The sequence below is a fragment of the Passer domesticus genome, chromosome 4, assembly GCF_036417665.1.
Source record: "Passer domesticus isolate bPasDom1 chromosome 4, bPasDom1.hap1, whole genome shotgun sequence".
NCBI lineage: Eukaryota > Metazoa > Chordata > Aves > Passeriformes > Passeridae > Passer > Passer domesticus.
In genome coordinates, this window is record NC_087477.1 from 75229448 (window position 1) to 75249844 (window position 20397).

At 39.2% G+C, this 20397-nt stretch overlaps 1 protein-coding gene and 2 long non-coding RNA genes across 9 annotated transcripts in view; 2 read left to right on the top strand and 1 right to left on the bottom strand.

Moving 5' to 3' along the window:
* The first annotated feature begins 1 nt into the window (after position 1).
* On the top strand, positions 2 to 3157 carry LOC135299595 (uncharacterized). Of its 3 annotated transcripts, XR_010361560.1 has the most exons (4): positions 195 to 840; positions 1638 to 1661; positions 1742 to 1911; positions 2963 to 3157. It is a non-coding gene; the product is annotated as an uncharacterized LOC135299595 (long non-coding RNA). The 3 variants fall into 3 exon arrangements; XR_010361561.1 differs by lacking the exons at positions 195 to 840; positions 1638 to 1661 and adding an exon at positions 2 to 169; XR_010361562.1 differs by lacking the exon at positions 1638 to 1661.
* Positions 3158 to 4366: 1209 nt separating this feature from the next.
* The window catches only part of CFAP99 (cilia and flagella associated protein 99), a 52154-nt gene continuing 36123 nt past the window's right edge, over positions 4367 to 20397 (bottom strand). For 2 of the 3 annotated variants that reach the window (XM_064418862.1, XM_064418861.1), the window contains exons 10-16: positions 19484 to 19572; positions 16994 to 17198; positions 15149 to 15290; positions 14202 to 14353; positions 11842 to 12047; positions 5168 to 5327; positions 4367 to 4551 (exon numbers count right to left, since the gene is read on the bottom strand). In XM_064418862.1, coding sequence (XP_064274932.1) covers positions 4384 to 4551; positions 5168 to 5327; positions 11842 to 12047; positions 14202 to 14353; positions 15149 to 15290; positions 16994 to 17198; positions 19484 to 19572 — 1122 coding nt within the window. In that variant the 3' untranslated portion in view covers positions 4367 to 4383. Of the gene's footprint in view, positions 4552 to 5167; positions 5328 to 7255; positions 7486 to 11841; positions 12048 to 14201; positions 14354 to 15148; positions 15291 to 16993; positions 17199 to 19483; positions 19573 to 20397 lie in introns of those variants that run through there. The other variant, XM_064418863.1, reaches the window with a different exon arrangement.
* The window catches only part of LOC135299594 (uncharacterized), a 50860-nt gene continuing 35645 nt past the window's right edge, over positions 5183 to 20397 (top strand). For 2 of the 3 annotated variants that reach the window (XR_010361557.1, XR_010361558.1), the window contains exons 1-3: positions 5183 to 5356; positions 15758 to 15808; positions 16877 to 16982. This is a non-coding gene — a long non-coding RNA (uncharacterized LOC135299594). The remainder of the gene's footprint in view (positions 5357 to 15757; positions 15809 to 16876; positions 16983 to 20397) is intronic. The other variant, XR_010361559.1, reaches the window with a different exon arrangement.

Below are 20397 nucleotides of genomic sequence, written 5' to 3' on the forward strand. Positions count from 1 at the left end.
CATGTGGGGTGAGGCCTAAGCGGGGTTGTTGAGGCCCGCTGAGTTTTCTCGCCACCTCTCGGGAAAGGTCTCCTGGTCCTCGGGGTGGTTCGGCCCTGACAGACCCTGAAAGGGCGGCCGAAGCCAGACTGTGCTTTTGCTGAGTTCTCCGGAGCTGTTGTACATGGAGGTGGAGTAGCTTTGGGGTGGGGTTCCCTACCCCCCGCCTCCCCAGTCTCCCGTCCCCACACCCATCTTCTGGAAGCGTTCCACAGAATCTCAGAATCGTGGAATAAATGAGGTCAGGAAAGACCTCTGAGATCAAGTCCAACTGATGACTGAACAACACCATGTCAACCACAGTGTTATAAAGTGCTCCTGCAGAGGGTTCACTTAATGGAGCTGTGTGGTGGTTACTGCCCCTTGCAACAAGCCAGGTCGCCCCAGTCCAGTTCCTTCAGAAACATTGAAACATTGTGCAGCTTTTACACCAACATCATCGTGCCAGACCACCATGGGTTCCTAAAGACCCTCAAGAGGCCCCTCTGAGGCTTACTGGGCAAACCCAGGCAACTTCATATCCAACACTTCTCTGATTAATATGTACACCACAATATAAGGAAGATATTAAAGTAATAGAGGGCATCCAAATAGGGTGACAAAGACGGTGAAGGGCCTTGAGGGGAAGCGTGTGAGGAGAGGCTGAGGGCGCTTGGTCTGCTCAGCCCGGAGGGGACAGAGAGGAGACCTCAGTGCAGATACAGCTGCCTCGTGAGGGGAAGAGGAGGGACAGACACTGATCTCTGCTCTCTGGTGACAGTGACAGGACCCAAGGAATGGCCTGAAGCTGTGTCAGGGGAGGTTTGTGTTGGATATCAGAAAAAGGTTCTTCCCCCAGAGGGTGGCTGGGCACTGAGCAGGCTCCCCAGGGCAGTGCTCACAGCACAGCCTGGCAGAGCTCAAGGGGTGTTTGGACAATGCTCTCAGGACAATCACACAGTGTGATTCTTGGGGAAGGTGCTGTGCAGGGCCAGGAAGTGGGCTCAGCGATCCCTGTGTGTCCCTTCCAACTCAGCATATTCTGGGATTCTGTGATCTCTAGCTAATAAACACATATATCATCTTCAGCCAGGCATGCACATTAGGCCAAGTTACCCCCTGTGCATCTAGTGTTGTGATAAAGTAATGCATGCTCCTTAGCACTGTATTGGTGTTAAGGAGTTTTATTCTTGATTTTTGCTGACAAGACCATGGCCATGTCCAGTCTTTCCTTAAATACCCCCAGGGATGGTGACTCCACCACCTCCCTGGACAGTCCATTCTAATATCAAATCACCCTTTCTGTGAAGAAATTATTTTCCTCAGTGTATTTCCAAAAGACTGAGTAAAATTCATCAGAGCCATCAGTGTGGGAGATAGTTACTGTTACCCATGGAATAATTACTCCAGATCCAATGTCTAACTCATAAATACCTGCAGAGGTGTTTCAGGGTTCTCACCTCACTATCAAAAAGGGTTTTCTCCAACAGTTTTACCTTAGCACAATAAGCAAGCTGTCCTTTTCTGGATTTACTGCCCTGTGCCTGGCAGTTTGGCTGTTTATAGATGAACTGGCAGCTTCCTCTAGTGACTTGTTTTCCCTTCTCCTCCTCTGGCAGAGGAGTGCTGGAGACTTGTACTAGGTATATTTTCCCCTGCCATCCCAACATAACCATCTCTGTGTCTTTAATTTCATTTAAATAATAAAACCTTTGTTCTCTAGGGCAGTTTGGATTACCTGGCATGGCAGTCACTGAGTGTGAGCTTTCCCTTGCTCCTGGGGCTGATGTGGAAGAGGGAGCCAAATGCCACCAGCAGTGACTGTGGTAGCTGAGTGGGGAGCACCCTGTGTCCAGTGCCTGTCACATGGCAAAACCCCTTGGTCTTCCTCAGGTAATCTGGGCTTTGTTACACCTCCTTACACTGCAGTGGCATGTGAAGGCTTCTGTGGTCTGCCTGTTTGTGCTGAAATGAGAGATCTCTGAATGTGCAGCTTCCAGCATTATAAATGTTTCCTTATGAGTCTGTCACTACAATCAGGCAGGTGCAACCTCTGATTTTATTACTCTGTTTTGATGGATGATTTCAGAGTCAGCCTTGTTCACCCAGGCTCCTCTCCTTGGCTGCAAATGGTGTAACAAATGTGTAAATGAGTGAATCATGAATTATTCATCCACCTGTGTTTCTGTGAAGCCAGTGTAGAGGCTGGCTCCCTCAGCTATCTGTGTGAGGCTGCAGCAGGTGGTGGATGCTCCCTGCCACAAGTCTCAGCGAGCTGTGTGCCTTCACAGCTCACCTGGCTCCAGTGCCATTGCAGCTGCTTTTGTAACACCAGGCTGACAAGTCCCACCAGACCTCTGACAGCCCTGCATTGCTCACCTCGGGTTTCCACATACCACCAGGAATACTAGGGAATGTGCTCCAGAAGCCAGGGCAGAGTGGTTCTGAATAGGATCTGCTGTGTTCAGCATCAAGATATACCCATTTGTCAGGAGCAAGGTGGTATTTTTAGTGTTATTTTGTGTATTCTGTTGCAAGGCCAGCAATCACTAAAAAATCAATAGGTTATATATAAGAATATATTGGTATTTTCTTCAAAACACATTCTTTTACATTCCTCAAAAAGTTGATTCTGAACATGACTTTATGCATCAGGTCCCAAAGTAGCAATAAGGCTATTTGTGATCTCTGAAGGCAAAAATTCCACAGCTGGATTATTGAGATTCCTTTATTCCTCAGTCCTTTCATTTGAGAGCAAAGAAAATATGGAGAAGGAAATAATTCTGAATCAGCTTGATTGCAATTCAATAAGAATTTTGAAAACTTGGTCCAAAATCACAGGGAAAGAAGCTTGCAGTATGATAGGGATTTGAAATTTCCTCAATATCTGCTTAAAGATGCTTTTTTTTTTTTTTTTTTTCATTTTAAACATTCTTATGAAAAGGTTTGAGAACTATTCAGCCATGCAATATCCTGGACCATGAGTGTCAGCTCTTAATTGCTGGCTTCTGGAAAATCAAGGTGTTGGAGTCACCAATTAGCTTTGTTACTCTGGAATGCAGTGCAAAAGAATGCTGAACAACCACAAAGGAAGACAAACTCCCTGCCACCAAGGGTATGTAATTTAAAGATACAGAATACCATACTAGACGTGGTATCATAGTTTCCTTTTCTATATAGTTCTACTTCTATGATTTCTTCTTTTCACTCTCCTGTGTTCCTTAACTCTTGCTATGGAGCATGAGCCCTACCTGCATTGCCTTTGTGGACTACTAGATCATTTACTTGGAGTGAAAAATACAGAACATTTTATCAGCTTGTGGGTTGTGGAAGTGATCTTCACAGCTAGATGGCAATAAAAGAATTCCATTAGACCTCCTTCAATAAAAAGTGAGAAATGCAATGTTGTGAAAGCATTAGAAGCAGCTGCCTGACTCTAATGCCAGTGATGGTCTCCTTCAATTTAAATATTTGCAATAGCCATAATTAAACACTTAGTAACGGGCATTGAGTTAAAATAGAAATACATTACATAGTCTTACTGCTGGGCAGATTTTAATTTTGATTTATATCCCCCTTGGCTTTGTGCCTGGATAAGTTCTGTGATTTAAAGGCTGTTTTACACAGTATAGAAATTGTCAGAGGGCAAATTATCTTCTAGGTGAGTAACAGAATTTTTACTTTTTCTGGAAGCAGCTCCCTAAAGAGATCAATGTTATGTTCTCCTTTTACTGTTTTAAGACTGAAGAAATTTACGTCTGCAAATAGAGGAATGGCCTGCCTGGGTCACTGAGTCCAGACTCTGACTTCTGGAAGCTTTCACATCATCTAAACCTTCTAAACAGGTTTTCCCTCATCCTCTAAAACAGTGTTGAAACTGGCAATCCTCTTACATAGTTACTGTCATGTAAGAAGACATGTTAGGAACTTGGGCTGACCATGCCTTCTGAAAAGATGTATAATGTAAACAGATATTCCTTGGGGTTTGCCCTCATTTTTATTCTTTTGGAAAAATGAGTGTAGCAAACCATGACATACTACATAAAACCAGAAATACAGGTCTTGACATTCTTACACAGATATTTGCCATTATGCTGTAGGAGCTCTGATGAGAAAGTTTCAGTTTCTTAAAGCTTTTGATTCTAGCAGAAAATATAATTATATAATTAATCATTTTATCATTATAAAAGAACATAAAAATTAAATTATATTACAGACCCTATACACATTGTTATTCTATTGTGCTAGTAAAACCCACATTTTTCTAATCACACTGTAAAGGTAAAATAAAAAATATAATTCAAACTTGTAGCAAATAGGTACAGTGGGATATTCCAGCAGGCCTGAATTTGTTCCAAATGTATTTTATTTTAGATCAGAACGCAGTATACAGGCTTTGGCTCCACTCCTTGCTGCTGCAATGAGCTCCCTTTTCTGAACTGCCTCTCTGTCCATGAAGCCATGCTGAAGGATCCTGAATTGTCTTTCCCGACTCTCTTCCAGTTCTTTCCAATGGTTCCATTGAAAAGAATCCTGCAGGAAAGACAGAGACATGATCAGACTGCAGGTGATACAGTGGTTCTCTTTAGCAAATACACCAATTTCTATTTGATAATCCTGCTGGCTGATTACACCATTTGTTTGCTCACATGATTGGGAAACTTGTTAGCACCAACTTGGCATGAGAAACAGAAAAGTAAGCAGAGTGGGTTGCCCAGTTTAAGATGACTTAAACACTGGTGCAACGCTCCACAAAACCACGGGAATGATAAACTGTAACATCCCTTGGGTGGGAGAGGGGTGAGCATCCCAGTGTGGTGTGATGGGATGTGTGTGATAGGAAGCTGGGAAAGACAAGAGGCAGAGATGGGGTAAGATGCTGTCCTGATGGGATGAGTGTCTGGTGGTAAGAGTGGGAAGGCAGCTGTTGAATGGATGAGCCCTGCTCTGTGACAGCAGAATGTGTGAAAAGAAGGTGAGGTCAAGGCCACGGCTGGAGAAGTGGTGCCTAGGCAGGAGGCAGGGTGTTGTTATTGCCAGCCATGTATGGCACCATCTGCCTCTGCCCCTTGCCAGTGCTGGCAGTTGAGCAAAGGTCTGTGAACAGCAGGTCTGCTGCAGATCTTTTCTCCTTATGTAATAACCAGACCTTGCTTGACACGATTCTGGTTTTCTGGGGGCTAATCTTCAAGAGTCCTGCTTGCTTTTTACGCTCCATTGTTTTTTCTGCAATCTTCTTCTGCAGGTTTAAAATGCGTTCATCTTTCATGGGCCTTTCACCAGACTGGGACTTTTTCTTTTCTTCTTGCCTGAAAAATCCAAAAGAAACAATGAGAAGGTAAAATATTATCATCCCACAGAATAAGTCCATCTGAGCACATATTACCTTGGTAATAATGAATTTGCTCTTGCTTCTGAGAACCAGTTAGACTCAAAAGAGATTTAAATAATATAAATATAACTTCCATGTGGTACTCATGGAAGTTATATTTATATTATTGTTGTTTACAGAACAGCATTACTAACCCACATCAAATAATTTTTTTCCCAAAGGATGCCATGATGACAATATCTGAAGTATTTAAAGCCTGACATGACATTCTTTAGAAAAAAAAACAAACATGCAAAACCTGGGATGGTACTGCAGCTCTTTGCTTGTGTGAACTATGGAGTTTGCCTTATATGATCATTAGTATTCATCTTGATTGCTGTATTCCTTGGCAAATAAAAGATTTTTTTTCTGTGTAATCCCAATGCCCAGATACAGAATCAATGGGATAGTGATGTATTAATTAAGGTTAGTAAATGTATTAATTAGGGTTAGTTGCTCTGTGTGAGCATAAATTGATAGCAGCATGTGCAGCCTGAAAGTAAGGCATACCAGAGACATTATTGAATAGTCTCCCTTTCCTCCCCTTTCTATTGTAGCCAATCTTCTGTCCCCTGGAATTTACATTTCATCTGGTTTTACATACTTTCACCCAATTGACCCAATTTACTCACAACTTCTCCATGTAGGTTACACCCTGTTACAGAGTAACTCACTTGATATCCAACTTTCTCTTTTTTCAACATTACCCTCGAATTTAGCTCAGTAAGATCAAATTGTAGAGTTAGTATTATGTCATGAACAGTTGTGATTCTCTGGCTAAATTCAGAGCTAATGGAAGTGTCAGATCTTCCAAGGAATGTACACAATTGTAAAGCCATGTTAGATCTGCTAGGAGCAGCTGGCAAAGGACAGTTTTATAAAATGTCTTTTTATGTTGCAGTGGTGCAACACGACAATTGCTTTTATTGGAAACTAAATAAAGACTCCAAATGACCCAGAGCAAAGTGCACTGGGGCACTGTCCGCTGATTCTGTAGCTATCATTCTGTCAGTGGCAGGACTAGTTTTACAGACAAGTTGCCTTTTGAAAAGAAATTATTTACAACTGAACTCTTTCCTTATATCTTGGGTGGTTTCAGTATAAGACACACTTCTCAAGAAGCTGGCAGATGTGGAAGAAGGAAGAAGTACTTTCTGATGCTAAACCCACCAATTTGCCTTTAAAAAGTGTCTGTATCAGGGATCCACGGATCCAAACACTTCTTTCATCTTGGGAGAGATGGCTTTTGCCTGCCTTGTTAGCTTTATCTCTGCTTCTAGGAAACTCTCTGTGATAAGTTTTCTTCAGTGCAGTCATTCCAGACTAGAGGTCCTCAAATCCTTAGGAACTGGATGAAGGGGAAATATGACCCGTGTCACATTCTGAAATGTGACTTTGAGCTCTAAGTAAGGGACACAGTTAAGCTTGGCTTCTCATTTCCAGTTACTTTCCTGAGACACTCCCTGAGTCCCTTTGCTCCGTGTGTCATGCTATCTGGTTAGGATAATGTTGCCTTATCCTCTTTAAGACTGTGAGATACTCTGCTACACTGAGATTAATTTTTAACACTATATTGTAAATTTAAAAATTGTGTGCTATCACTTAATCTAATTGAGGACATGGTTTATTTCTATTTGCACTTTATGAAGGCATTGCATTCCAAAGGATATAGGAGAATAAAACAGTACAGTTTTAAGTAAATACTTGATGATTAAATCTTGTCTGTGAGAATAAACAACAAAATCTTTCCTTACATGCAAATCCAGATTCTTGTAAATACAATTATAGCAAGAGGTTTAACATCAGGAAGCAGCAGCAGCTTCTTCTGTGTTAACATTGTAAATAGTTGCTTATTCCCAGAGTAATATTCATTCTTCTTCTAAATGTAGTCTTGTGCCAGTCATCTACACTATTCCAAAAAGCTGCCAATCCCACAGATTTTCAGATGCCACACCATATCATAACAGAAACTCCAAGAGAGGAAGGAATGAAGAAAGAAATTTTAGAATTCTGGTATTCTGTCATCAGTTGAGAACTTTGAGGGCTCAGGACAGAAAAACCTCTTATGATCTCTGTCACCTCATAGCATGTATTTCCTAAGGAAGTAAGGTAACAGCCAGTCAGAATGGGCTACTACACAGAAAAATCCTCTGCAGATCAATAGAAAATTGTGATAATTTATGAAAATTCTTCTCAGCTATATTTAAAAAATGGGGAATTTGAAGATTTGCACAGAGGTTTCCTCCTATAATCTATATTTGGCTCTTCATTTACATTTTCAAACTACAGCTTTGCATCAAAAGTATAAAGAGATAGATGTATAAGAGCTGTAGTCAGCTCTTAACCGACTCAATACTTGTAGGAGTTGAGTAAAATGACCACTTGACCATTCTAGGCACCAAAATATCAAGCAGCTAGGACTGTATTTATAAGCTCACCTTACAAAATGGAGTCTTTGCAAAAACACAAATATTTTTTTAAAAGCAGAATTGCTTATAGTGCAAATAACAATAATAAAAAAAAGTTTCTCATGGCCTCGGTGAGTAGGGCTGTCTATACTTCACAGTACCTTGCCTTTTTCTGTCCTACACCATATAATTCTAAGTTACTGCAGTTAGCAAAGTGAATGTGTCTAACTGTTAACAGTTCACTATTAAGACAGTCACTATTTTGACATTTAAGAACACTACACTATTAGACTGATTACTGTTTTGTACTACTGTGATTTAAGCACTCAAAATCTGGCTTCCTTCCAAAAAAATTAATTTATTAAGCACCTATTGTTATTCATAACAGTGTTTTTTTCATGTGAAGTAAAAATTTTGAAGTTGCATAATCAAAGTTCAGTCATGGAATCACAGAATGGCTGAGTCTGGAAGGGACCTCTGGGGGTCATCTTGACCACCCCATCTGCTTAATCAGAGCCACCTTGAGCTGCGTGCCCCAGTCTGTGTCCAGATGGCTTTTGAACACCTCCAAGGATGGAGACTCCACAACCTCTCTGGACAATCTGTGCCAATGGTTGGTCATCTCCACAGTAAAGTGTTTCCTGATACTCCTCTTGTCCCCTCAGTTGCCACCATTGAGAAAAGCCTGGCTTTGGTTTTTTTACAGCTTCTCTTCACATCTTCATATTTCTGATCCATTATTACTGATAAATTTCCCCCTTTTCAATGATAGTGAAGAACTCATTACCTCCTCCTCCTTCTCCCCCTTTACCTGCTCTGGCTGCCTTCACACTATGCCCACCCTTCCCCACCTCAGGCCAAGGAGAGGGGTTACCTTTCTCTCAGTGTGTGTGGTCAGTGCCCCTTGTCAGGGAGGGATTTGAGCCCTGGCAGTGGCAGGGAGAGAAAGGATTGCTCTGCCATCTTGGCAAACACACCATCATTTGCAATGCAGTGCTGGGAGCCCAGCGTGCTACAGCATTACCCCAGTGTGAGATGGGGATCCAGGGAACTTTTGACTTGGTGGGATTCTGTACATCTTCCTCACACACAAGGAAGTCAAGGAGGATTAGTGCTGCTCTCCTCTGACAGCTTTAAACCATGTGAAGAGTGAGAGCTTGCAGTCCCAGACTTCGAGTCCAGCACAAAGTAACTCTTCCCCCAAACCACAGATAGTGTGGATGGAGGGAGCCTCAGAGCAGCTGGTTTGAGCTGTTGTGTGATTCTTAGGGCATTAGATTGATTGCAGTAATACTTGTCCCTCACCAGAATGAAAGGGAGTTGTATCTCAAGTACACAGGCATGTAACTTGACTACATTAGCATGTATTCAAACACACACAAATCTGCTGGTGCTCGAGTTGGAAAGCTGAGAGCAGAATTGCTTGTCCACTTCAAATGACAGTGCTGATTTTCAAACTGTGTGAAATTCTAGCAATTAAAGGGATGTCCAGTGTATGTGCCATCCTGCAAGCCCTCACAAAGCCACTGCTGTGATAGATGTCATGGCTTGCAGTCTGTTAAAGGCCAATGTCTCTGTAATTTCTCATGTTCCATTTCCTATTTTGTTTCATACAGCTCATTATATGCTTGCACAATGTGCTTCTTTTGTGTTGATGTATGACTGTGAATGTTATTGAAGGGAACCTGCTTGGTAGGGACCCGATTAAACTCCTGCTGTCACTAAAGCAGGTGTTTAGCACAGTTTAGCTGCCATACTTTAGCTGATTAGTAGTAGCCTTCAACAGAATGCAATTTAGGATGTAACACATAATTTTATATTGATGCATAAGGCTGACTTATGAAGACCATTGGTAAGATTTGCTATTCTATCCCTATAATGATGAATCAATTCTGTAAATATAAAAATTAGCTTTTTACACCTCCTGTGCAACATATCAAGAATAGAACCCAAACAATTAATCACTCACACTGGTTTGAGAGGTATTTCAGGATTCAAGATCTGCAAATAAGGTTTAATATACAAAGCCCATAGTTTCTATAGGGAGAAATAAAAACTGCATTAAAGTATCTAGCATTTGTAAATGCCATGGCCAGCATGCCATATTTCTGTATTAACAAAAATAACACCAGAGATTTGGAATCTGTGTGAAAATGCATGAAATACACACCCAAAGAACAACATCTTTGGTATACTATGATGATGCCTTTTTATAGGAATTACTTCCAACATAAATTGCCTAGGAACCATGAAAGGAAAATGTCTTCTAACATCTATAGTGAAACATTATATTTCTTTATTTAGAAAGCAGACAGGCCTCCATTAAAATTACTGTATAACTTATCAAGAATCTGACCAGATTGACTGATTTGAGTCAGAGGCTTGAAATTTCGTGTGAAATTTAGCTTGAAATTTAATTTGGATTCTACTATCTTTGGCATGTTGGTCTGTTCTAAAAAGCATTTCAAATGACAGAACAAAAAGTGAATCAAAGCTTCTCATTCAAGCACATCTTATTTCAGGATCAGAACAGTTTTAGTTTTGAATTAAGCTAAAGAGTCTAGTTTAAAGGAACCCAGCCCTATACAAAATTCACAGACTGCACATCTAGAAGAACAGATGATTCTTTAAGCAGGTACCAGTGAAACAGGTTTTATGTAGTACACAAGTTCTTAATGCTTAGTTTGCATCTCTAGTGGAAAGCAGTGGCTTCCCACAGGTTTTCACAATACTGAGTGTTTAGCAACAAGAGTATATTTCCAGCTCCAACTCCATTTCAGGTTCTTAAGTCTTAAAATCTTTTCTTGATACATGCTGTAGAACAGAAAGTCACTGCTCTGTGGAGTCAATCCACTGCAGCTGCAGTTATTGATTCATTAAATGCATTAAACTGTCTTCTCAAGTACTAACATAGTAAAACCCCAGTCTTTGGAGATTGGCTATCAGCAACACACCCAATTAGAGCTGAGAAGAGTGAAAACTAAAGGAAAACATCAATACTGCCTTCTGTAACTGAGATGTAGAATTGGATGATAAATGGTTAACATGAATTGAACTCTGAGAAGCCACCTTTGGCAATAAACATGAATCTAAGTCATGTCTAAAAACATGTGTTTGTAGCCTGATAGAATATGCCTTCTGAATGTCAGCCTGAGCATCAGTTTGCAAAATAAATATGGCAGACAAGGACTTGGCTCTCAAAGACACAAAAGGGAAAAGATAAAAGACAATTTGAAAGAAAAAAGTGGCAAATATTTAAGATGCAGTAAAAATTATATAAGATCAAGAGGTGTGCCATGTTGTATACTTTTACAAAGGCTTTCTTCCTGCTCAGCTTTATTTGTAAATAGCTTTAACTTAGACTTTAAAACACTTGTGGAAGGGATCTTCTGCATATGTGAAGCATCTATGATGGTTATGTATCCTTTATGAAAATTATTAATAAATTTGACAATGAATAATAAATATTAGTAATGAATGCAGAATTTGCTCAGCCTGTAGGCAAAGAACTTCCTTTTTGATCTAATGCTATAATGTATTTAATTTATAGCTCATTATTACTATCACAAAATCTTCTTCCTAAAAATATTTTTAACTTCTAGAATAAGACCTTCGTTTTAACATTACAGATGAAATACAAGGAAGAAAACTACAGCTCTAATGTTGGTTTAGATGAGAATGAGAAACAACTTTAAGTGTCAGGCTAGAGTGATTCTATTAACATCAAATTTGTTCTGATTAGCTGAAAAGCAACAGAAGAAAGGCAAGGCTTCTTTCTAAATTTATATTATTGGCTCTGAATCCTGGGGCAATACTGTCAACACTAGCCTATGGAGTGTCTTCAACCATAAATGATGAAAAAGATTTGTTAAATCTGATGAAAATTATTTTCAAGAATTAAAAGGGAATCCTGGCCCCAGTGTAATCCTTGACAAAAGTACAGAAGGCCTGTATTTTGCTCTCTACTTGTTCTTCCCCTCAAGGGCTGGCAAAATATTAACAAAGTTGCAATGTCTTAAATGTCACATGCTGTTTTATACTGACTTTAAAGCAGCTGCTCGGCCAAGTTCTGCTCTGAATTGGGAAATCTGGTCCAGTTTGTCTAGAATAAGTTGTTCCTTAGCTTGTTTTTCATGAATTATCTGATCTCTCTTCTCCTCCTCTGCTGCCTTCTGTGCTTCCTTGAGCAGGGCGAGGCGTTCACGTAGTTCCACTATTGACATTTCACCAAATAAACCATGGCCACCAGTCTAGAGAACACAAAATATAGCTTTAAATAACACTCTAAATACCAAGGGGGGAGTAAATGAGTAAAATCAGAATATTTTGATTGTGTTCCAATTCACGCTGAATATTTTCTGATTTCCAGAAATATAGGGATGATCCTAAACTAACTGGTATTTAAAAGCTATAATCTAGAGCATATATTTCATAAAATATTTTAGAAAAAGCATTGAGAAATATATATAAGATAATTATAAATACAATATATTTGCTTTCAAAAAAATCTACTTGACTTTTTGTTTTAATTAGACTTTTGAATTTTTAAAATGTGTAAAACTCCTTTTTTTTTTTTTTAATGTGTGAAACCAGAGCAGACTTTACACTAAAAATATGCATTTTTTGTATATATATATTTCCAAAGTATGCATTTGATCTGTAATGGTATCTGCTGTTTTTATCTGAAATTATTAGGACTAAACAATGCTTCATACCCAGAAAATTCAGATCCTAATGCCCAAATTTAAAATATTTGAACCTGAATGTTTAATGAAGGCTTTTTAATTGCCACTTTGCAATGTGAATGATAATGAGATGCCGAGATCTGAGGAGAGACTTCTGCACTTTAGTTTGCAAACAAAGATGTATCATTTCCAAACAGCTTTGTGAAGGCTTTAAGTTTTAGGCCCTTGCTCTTATATATACTTTTCCTTTCTTTCAAGTCCACCTTTAAACTTGAAATGACCATAGAGTTGTATTCACAGGAAGTGAAAGGGAAATGTTTTGCAACAGGGTATATATATCTGTATCTCTGTATCTCTATATCTATCTATCCATCTATCTCAGTGGTAGTGTTTGAGCATGACAAGCAGACAGCAAACATGTCTAGTAAAGAGAATTTTCTCAAAGCATAGAGTGGTAGAAGCTGAATGTTTTGAGTGTCTGCATTTTAAAAATGCTCAGTGAAGCCAGTGAAGTAGTTCCTAAAATCAGAAAGGTTCTACACCCATGCAGTAGATAGTGCTGATATTCAAGCTGAAGTACCATGAAGGGAAGAACTGGTACTTTAAAAATTAGGAGAATGAATGGGAATTTTATGGACAAATACTTAATTGCACTAAGCCTGAAAAAGCCTTTTGTAGAAAGAAAACCAGGGAAATCTATCACCAAAAATGTGCCAATTCACTAGAGTGCTACTGTAATAGTCAATGTAATGGAAGAGTGAAATTGTGATACAGTATCACAGAACAATTTGAGTTGGAAGGGACCTTAAAGACCAGCTAGTCCAAAAGCCCTGCCATGGCCAAGAACATCCTCCTAACCAGGTTGCTTCAAGTCCCATCCACCACAGTCTTGAACACTTCCAGGGAAGGGGCATCCACAACTTCTCTGGGCAACCTGTGCCAGTGGTTCATCACACTGACTGTAAAAAATGTATTTCTTATGTCCAAACTGCTAATCTGCTTCTGATTAAGTTAACAAATAAGATAACAGATTCCTGGATGCTGCCTAAGTCTGGGCATTGCAGAGCCCAGTCCCAGGTGTATGAGTTGTTGTGCATCAACAGCAAGTCCAAGAAGTTTGAGATGCAGTTAATACAGTTATTATAAACTATAGACTTACACACACAAGTCATTTACACAGAATTGTAACAGCTCAGAAGGTTTTGGGTTCTATTGGTAATCTCTTTCATATATCTGAATGTTGACAGTTTTGAAAGCGAAGTAAATTAATCTTGCTAATTACCATGGCCATCACCACTGCAATATAACTAAGTATACATGAGTCCAAACTTTGTGTTGATCCAGTTCTTAATCTGACTGACAAATCTTTGGATTTGTGAAGATGCACAGAACATCTTGTAATCACTGTCCAGACTGTTTTTGTAAGATATTGGGAAACCCAGATCCTATTGGCAAAATTCAAAGAAGGTTCAAGAGGACTAAGATTTCACTTGCCATCAGAATATTGTTCTTGATAAAAATTTCATTTTATGGACTTTGTCTATGTTTAATTTCATATCTAACTTTTGTCATGCAATATGACAAAATATGACATGTATGGGGTCACTTAGTACTTCTTCCACCCAGACTGATATATCTGCAGTACACAACCCTCTGAATGTGTGAAACATATACAGTACACATTTATGTAAAAACAGTAGTTTTTCCTTTTCAGCTTACCTCTGTTAAATCAACAAACTTGTGTCTGATGCTAGGTGTGGACTCAATAGCTCGTATTTGTTGAATTAGCTCATATCTTTTCCTGTTGTTCTCCTCCTTTTCTTCCAAAGCTTGCCGGAGAAGTTCTTCACTTTCTTCACAAACCTGCTGAACTGAAAGATAAGAATTAATCTCAGTTAGCTGTTTGCCTACTTTAACAAGTAGTCCATCTGGAGGAAAATTCATATGCATTCATGAATAATGATACTAATACTGATCTAAAGGTACTTGAGGGAACAGTCTGGTATTGGTGGGAGGAATCATTAAAGAAACAAATGAGTACTTCCCACCTCCACCATCTATCCTTCTATTCAGCACATAAATGTAATATATACATACACAGACACTTTGAATTACTGCTTTGTAATTTCTGTTCTCATCTGTACATACTTTGTTTCATTACTTAATAAAAGGATATTATAAAATAGAAAATATTCATAGTCTACCAAGCTATGTATAGCCTAGAAATGACTGAATTGCAAAGACTGGTAGGCTCTGCTAGTCCATTTTGGAGTGACTAACACTCTTTGCGTGCCTCAATCCTTATGAATACAAGTATGGAGATACACAAGCAGAGAAGTCTGCATTTGAAAAAAAAAAAAAAGTAGAGTCGTTAACATGTGCTACTTTTAGATGGAAGGGAAACTGTTTGCAGAACATTAGTGATGTATATCTCCTGTTTAAACTAAGAGTAATTCCCATGACCAGTAGCTTCGAATTTCTGATCTGCCCATTGCCAGCTGATTCCTGAATTCATATTCATACATTCATGGGAATGTATAGCCTGGATCTTTCCCTCAGTTTCACTTTCCCCTCTGTAAAAATTGTAATTGGCCTGCTAAAAGAAAGATGAAGTAATTTGGGGATATTTAGTATCATCTCTCATTTTTTTCTGGCAATATATATACCTATCTGTTGTTTGTATTCCTGGATCTTTGCTTTTACTTGCTTTACATTCTTGTGTCCTTCCATGACCTGCTCCACCAGCTCTTTCATTTCTTTCTGCTCCTGTAGACGTTTCTCTGCATACAGGTGCATCAGCTCTGCTTTCTAAATCACAAACAAACAGGTGAACACAGCTCCTGGTAAGTGGTGATCTGAGTGCCTCAAATCATTGAAACAGGGTAAGGACAATTGGATTCCAACTATTACATCATTCACAAAAATAGTAAAGGACAATGGCTGGGGACAAGAAAGAGAGCCAGATTTAAGCTCCCCTCTCTGTGTTTTATTTACACACAACTGCCCTGCATGACATTTGTACTGCTGTTTTCCATAATTCCCTCCTACATGTTTCCAAGAGCAGACAGAAGGAGTAATTTCTGATCTGGTTGTGAGATAGAAAGAAGTGTGCTAATCTAATATACTGCTAGTTGTGTGCCTGCAGGAACTTCTTGGGCCCAAGTCACAGCTCTGTAATGTCAAATCCACTTTTGGGTACCGTGTTCCTTTCTTTGTCAGAGAAAAGGAAGATTGATTTTCTCAGCTTAGACTCCTTGCTGCTCTTTCTGTTTTAGATGGGACACCTGAGTTTTAAAAGAAGAAAGCAGGTCAGCACAACAACATTGGTGAGTGTTTGGAGATCTGCCTGTGGATGACATGCCCTGTTTGTTGACAAGCAAAGGGAGCTATGTGAAATTGGTCGGGTTAGAGCGAGTCTTATTTGCACACCCCCAAATCTATTCATTTTGGGACATTTCTGCTAACAAATAAAACACATATGCTCTGAAGCTGAAGTGAATATAACAATTGCAATACTTTTGGAATGAGTATGAGCAATTATACCATGTTCACTTGTACACTAGGGTTCCCTTTAAGTTCTTGCTATAGTCTTTCTACACAAACGTGAAGACTCAGTACCAAAAAAGATTAAAAGGTATTATAGGACAGAAGAGGAACTCATTAAGCAAATTTTCCTTTAGTCTTTATATAAATTTTGTACATTTGTGGTCCCATTTCATGTTGCTGAGACATTGCACTGACATTTGTGAGACGGTCAAGAAACAGGTACTGGCCTAGAGGGCATAGCAACAAACTGGAGACATATAAAAGAATGTGATGGTGGCTGTGAAAAGTTTCAAATCTGTAGTATTTGGTGATTCTTGATCACCTGTTTAGTGTATAAGAAAAGCACTGGGAAAATGTAATGTGAGTTGTGAAAATAACAAAAAGATCTAGCAATGATTTTGAGAAACTGTGATTTGCCAGATTGAAAACAGTGTGAAAATATTTCTTGGCATAAATATGCAGTTTTCCATACAGATGGATCCAAAGAGGGTTGTCTGTCTGAATTTTCACCTAAGAGAAATCTATATGTGTCAGATAGTATGAAGTAAATTGAATGATATCAGTTTAAGAAAACAAATACTTTCATATTTGTGACTCTCATTTTAACAAGATAAAGAAATCAGTTATATATTGTTGATTTCAATGCTAATGGTGCTTAGTATCTCAGTATCTGTTCAAGAAGGATTTGCATAATGACAGAATATAGGGGAGCATTCTTTGACCTTCTGCTTTTATTCAATTTATTTCATAAGTGTTAATCAAATTTAAAAAAACCTTGTAAAAAGTACTTTCATGTATAATTATTGCTGTAACTGGAAATTATAGCCCTCTTTTTCCTTTGTTTGCAGACTCCAGTGAGTAAAGACACTGCATAGAATTTTACACCTCTAATAGCAGGTACCATCTGTGCTATGATTTTCACAGATTGGAAATCAGCAAAATTTGAGCATCCCCGTATGTATTACCTCTTCTCTCAATAGACCAGCTTTCTTCTTGTTTTCTTGGGTTACATTCTGATGGGCTAGAACTGCCTCTTCATAACTCAGTTTTCCTTGAAGCCTCCTGCACTCTATTTCAGCCAGTTGTTCTTCCAAATCTTTTCCACGCATCTGTTTCTGCCATTCTAAGAATTCAGATGGGTCTCCAGCCCCTTGCTGCAAATTTTCAACTCTGCAAGAGAGAAAAAAAGAGTACACTATTTTAGGGATCTGGCTTTGTAGCCCTGCCTTGGTTTGTAAAGCATTTCCAGTAGCTTTTGATAGAAAGTGTTTGATCTCTGCAGAGAAAAAAGGCAGTCATCACAAAGTCATTTGACAGATATATTTTCATTCCAGTCTAAGAGGTGTTGTTACTATGTGTAAAGCCTGAGAAAGCCAGACTGGAAGAAAGTGCATGAGAGCATGGACCTGAAAGTTTTCAGTAAAACAAAGCCCCAAGAGAGGGCAAACTTTAGCTATGTATGGATTCTCATAAGGAGCAGAGAGAATCAGGTAAAGGGATGTACATTTTCTCAGAGGACTGCTTTGCTTAGAGGTAGAAAGAACAAATAACTTTCCTCTTTGACAATCTTCTTGTCCACTTTAACACAGAGAACAAAAAACTACTGCTTTATACTATTTCTGTTTTGTATTTTATCAATTAAATAATGTTGCTGTAATGAGGCAAAGAAGCATTCAGCTCTTAAGCAAAGTCACATTCTTATTTTTTGTGTTCAGCTGAGAGAGAAAAACATAGCAAAGCCCTGGGGTGGGCCCATGAAAGTCCTGCAGCAGAGGAGGGAATGAGCCAATAACTAGGGCAGAGACACCAACATGGAGTGAATTGCCTCTTCCTGCTGCTCCCCAGTGCATATACATGTGATACATCTATCTCTATATATATCTATATATATTTATTTCTCTCTCTCTCTCTCTCTCCCTATATATATATATATATATATATATATAGTCTTAAATGCAGCTGAAGATTAAAACTCATTAAGATAAAATAGTGTCAAGTTACAGGGAACTATTCCTTTGCTGAGTGGAACAAATTCTGCCAGCCAGAGTGAACAGCAGCATATGTAATATGGAAGAGTCTCAGTATATGTGAATAGCTGATAACAGAACCTGAGTGATGTTTAATATCTACCTGCTAAAATCCTGATGCATGAACCAATACTGTTAGGTCCAAAGATCAAATCCAAACCTACACAGTCTTTCCAGGACTTAAAATGCTATCAATATTTAGTGCTTAGCCTGCTAAGCCAGGTGGATTAGAAGTAATACTAAAGCAGGATAACATGATATAAGTTTTATCTTTGTGAAGTTTTTTAGTGAAAATGTTATGTGATTCTAGCTGTAGAACACAACTTCAGTGGCCACCCAGGAGTCACCTTTTCTCTAGTAACCATCCTCTGAAAACCTATGTTGCTGAATAAGGAAGAATCCTTATGTCAGGATTTCTTAGAGTGCTAAATGCACAAAAGGACCTGGAACATCTTATTACCCCCCTTCCCCACCATCCTGGATTCAGTGCTTGTGTTCAAAGGCAGCTCTGCTGCAGTGAGACTGTCTAACACTGGATGGGATTGGAGTGAAAAGAACTGTGTGAGGAAGAGCTATGAGAAGTCCTGGTTGGTGTGTGTGTAGTTTCTCCCCAGCAGACACATTTAAGCCCGGGTTAACAGCCTTGGTCCTTGCCTAAGCTACTCCACAGATCAGCCTGCACCCAGCCCGGGGCTGGGCTGACTCTGCCTTCTTGACTTGGTTTCCTGGCTGGGCCTTGGCCCAGACTCATCCCTTTGGACTCTCATAGTGCCCTTGGCTGACCCTGCTGCCTGTCCCTGAATCTGTCCTGCAGCCTGCCAGGGGACCATGGAGCTGCTGTCAGTGAGGACACTGTCCCTACATGTCCTGCTGTCACTCTCAGCTCTTGGCTTATCTTGCTCTAAGGAACAGCACATTCTTAGTGTGCTATATCTTATTGTGATAGAAATGGACAGGTATTTTTATGTACATATAAACAAGTTCAAGTATCTAACTTGGCATGTAGTTGACCACAGCCATTGAAGAAAATGGAGATATATGAAATTATTTGGCTTCACATAGATGCATCTTGTACAAAGGACACAGAAACAGATATGTATTCAGGTCATTATTTAGTCTGGAGAATTGGAATAAGTATAAAAGTGATCCCTGTTGGACTTTGCAAGTGGACCCTAGCCAGAGTGCTAAATCAGAACACAGTAACACTGTGCAGCATCTACACAAAAAGAATTACTTTTCTGTAGACTTTTTCTTCTGTCCACTTCAATCCACTTCTCTCTTCTTTTGTCAACTCTTTTTATAGAATAGAATGACCTACAACAGATCCATTAGTTTAGTTTACCTGTAATTTCCTTAATTATTTTTGATGTGGCTCATATCCTATATCCAGGGATGTGAAAAGCAATCTTAGGTGGAGCATGGTCCTACCTTTTGAGCTCTTCTTCCAATTTCCGCTGGTAGAGGGCACCCTCCCTCAAAATAGCTGCTGTGTTTAATTTAATGGGTATATTGTCAATCTGTCAGGAAAGGGAATGTATATTCCATAGTCAGTAATGTAAACCATGAAACACAGTATAAAAAACATCTCAGTGGGTTAAATAAATTGACCCAAGACAGCATAAATTTTGCTTAAAGCATTCATCTAGCATTAATCTGACATTCACAATGAAATTGCATGCTGTTCATGAACCACTCAAGCTGCTTAAGAAATCAGCAAAGTCCCCCAAGTGGATTATAAATTTGTAATCAGTCTTGGACCATGTCAAATCCCATAGAATATCTTCACTTCCTTTCATATTTTCTAGTGCTTATATACGCTGTGCAAAAGGATTTGATCTGTTTTGGACAAAGACAATAAATTGCCTCTCTGATAGATGTTCAGTTAGCCAGAACAGTGAAGTAAAACAGTGAAGTAAAACAAAAGTGGCACCTTTCATAGGGAGATCTTTGAAGCATTTTATAAATAGTCACTATTACAATGTAGAAGTATTTCCAAGACAACTGGAATCACCCATTGCCATATTCATTTTCTAGACAGTAGAAGTGAAGAACAGTTCTCAGTGACTTTCAGGCCTCAAGGTGTAACTTGGACTAGATCCTGTAGCTGCTTTGTTAACTCTTCAAAGTATTGTGTAAAGACTGACTCCCAGACAACTTCTAAACACTGAGGGAGGAAAGGATCAATTTCTCTGCCAGTTAAAATTGTTCCCTGCACAGGTAGGGTGTTCAGAGAAAATGGGTCACCTTTGCAGACACATGTAAGAGACCTGATGTGAACCGAGTCAAAGCAGTGCTGCTGAAATAAGAACTGGGATCATTCCTGCAGAAAACAAAGCTTAATC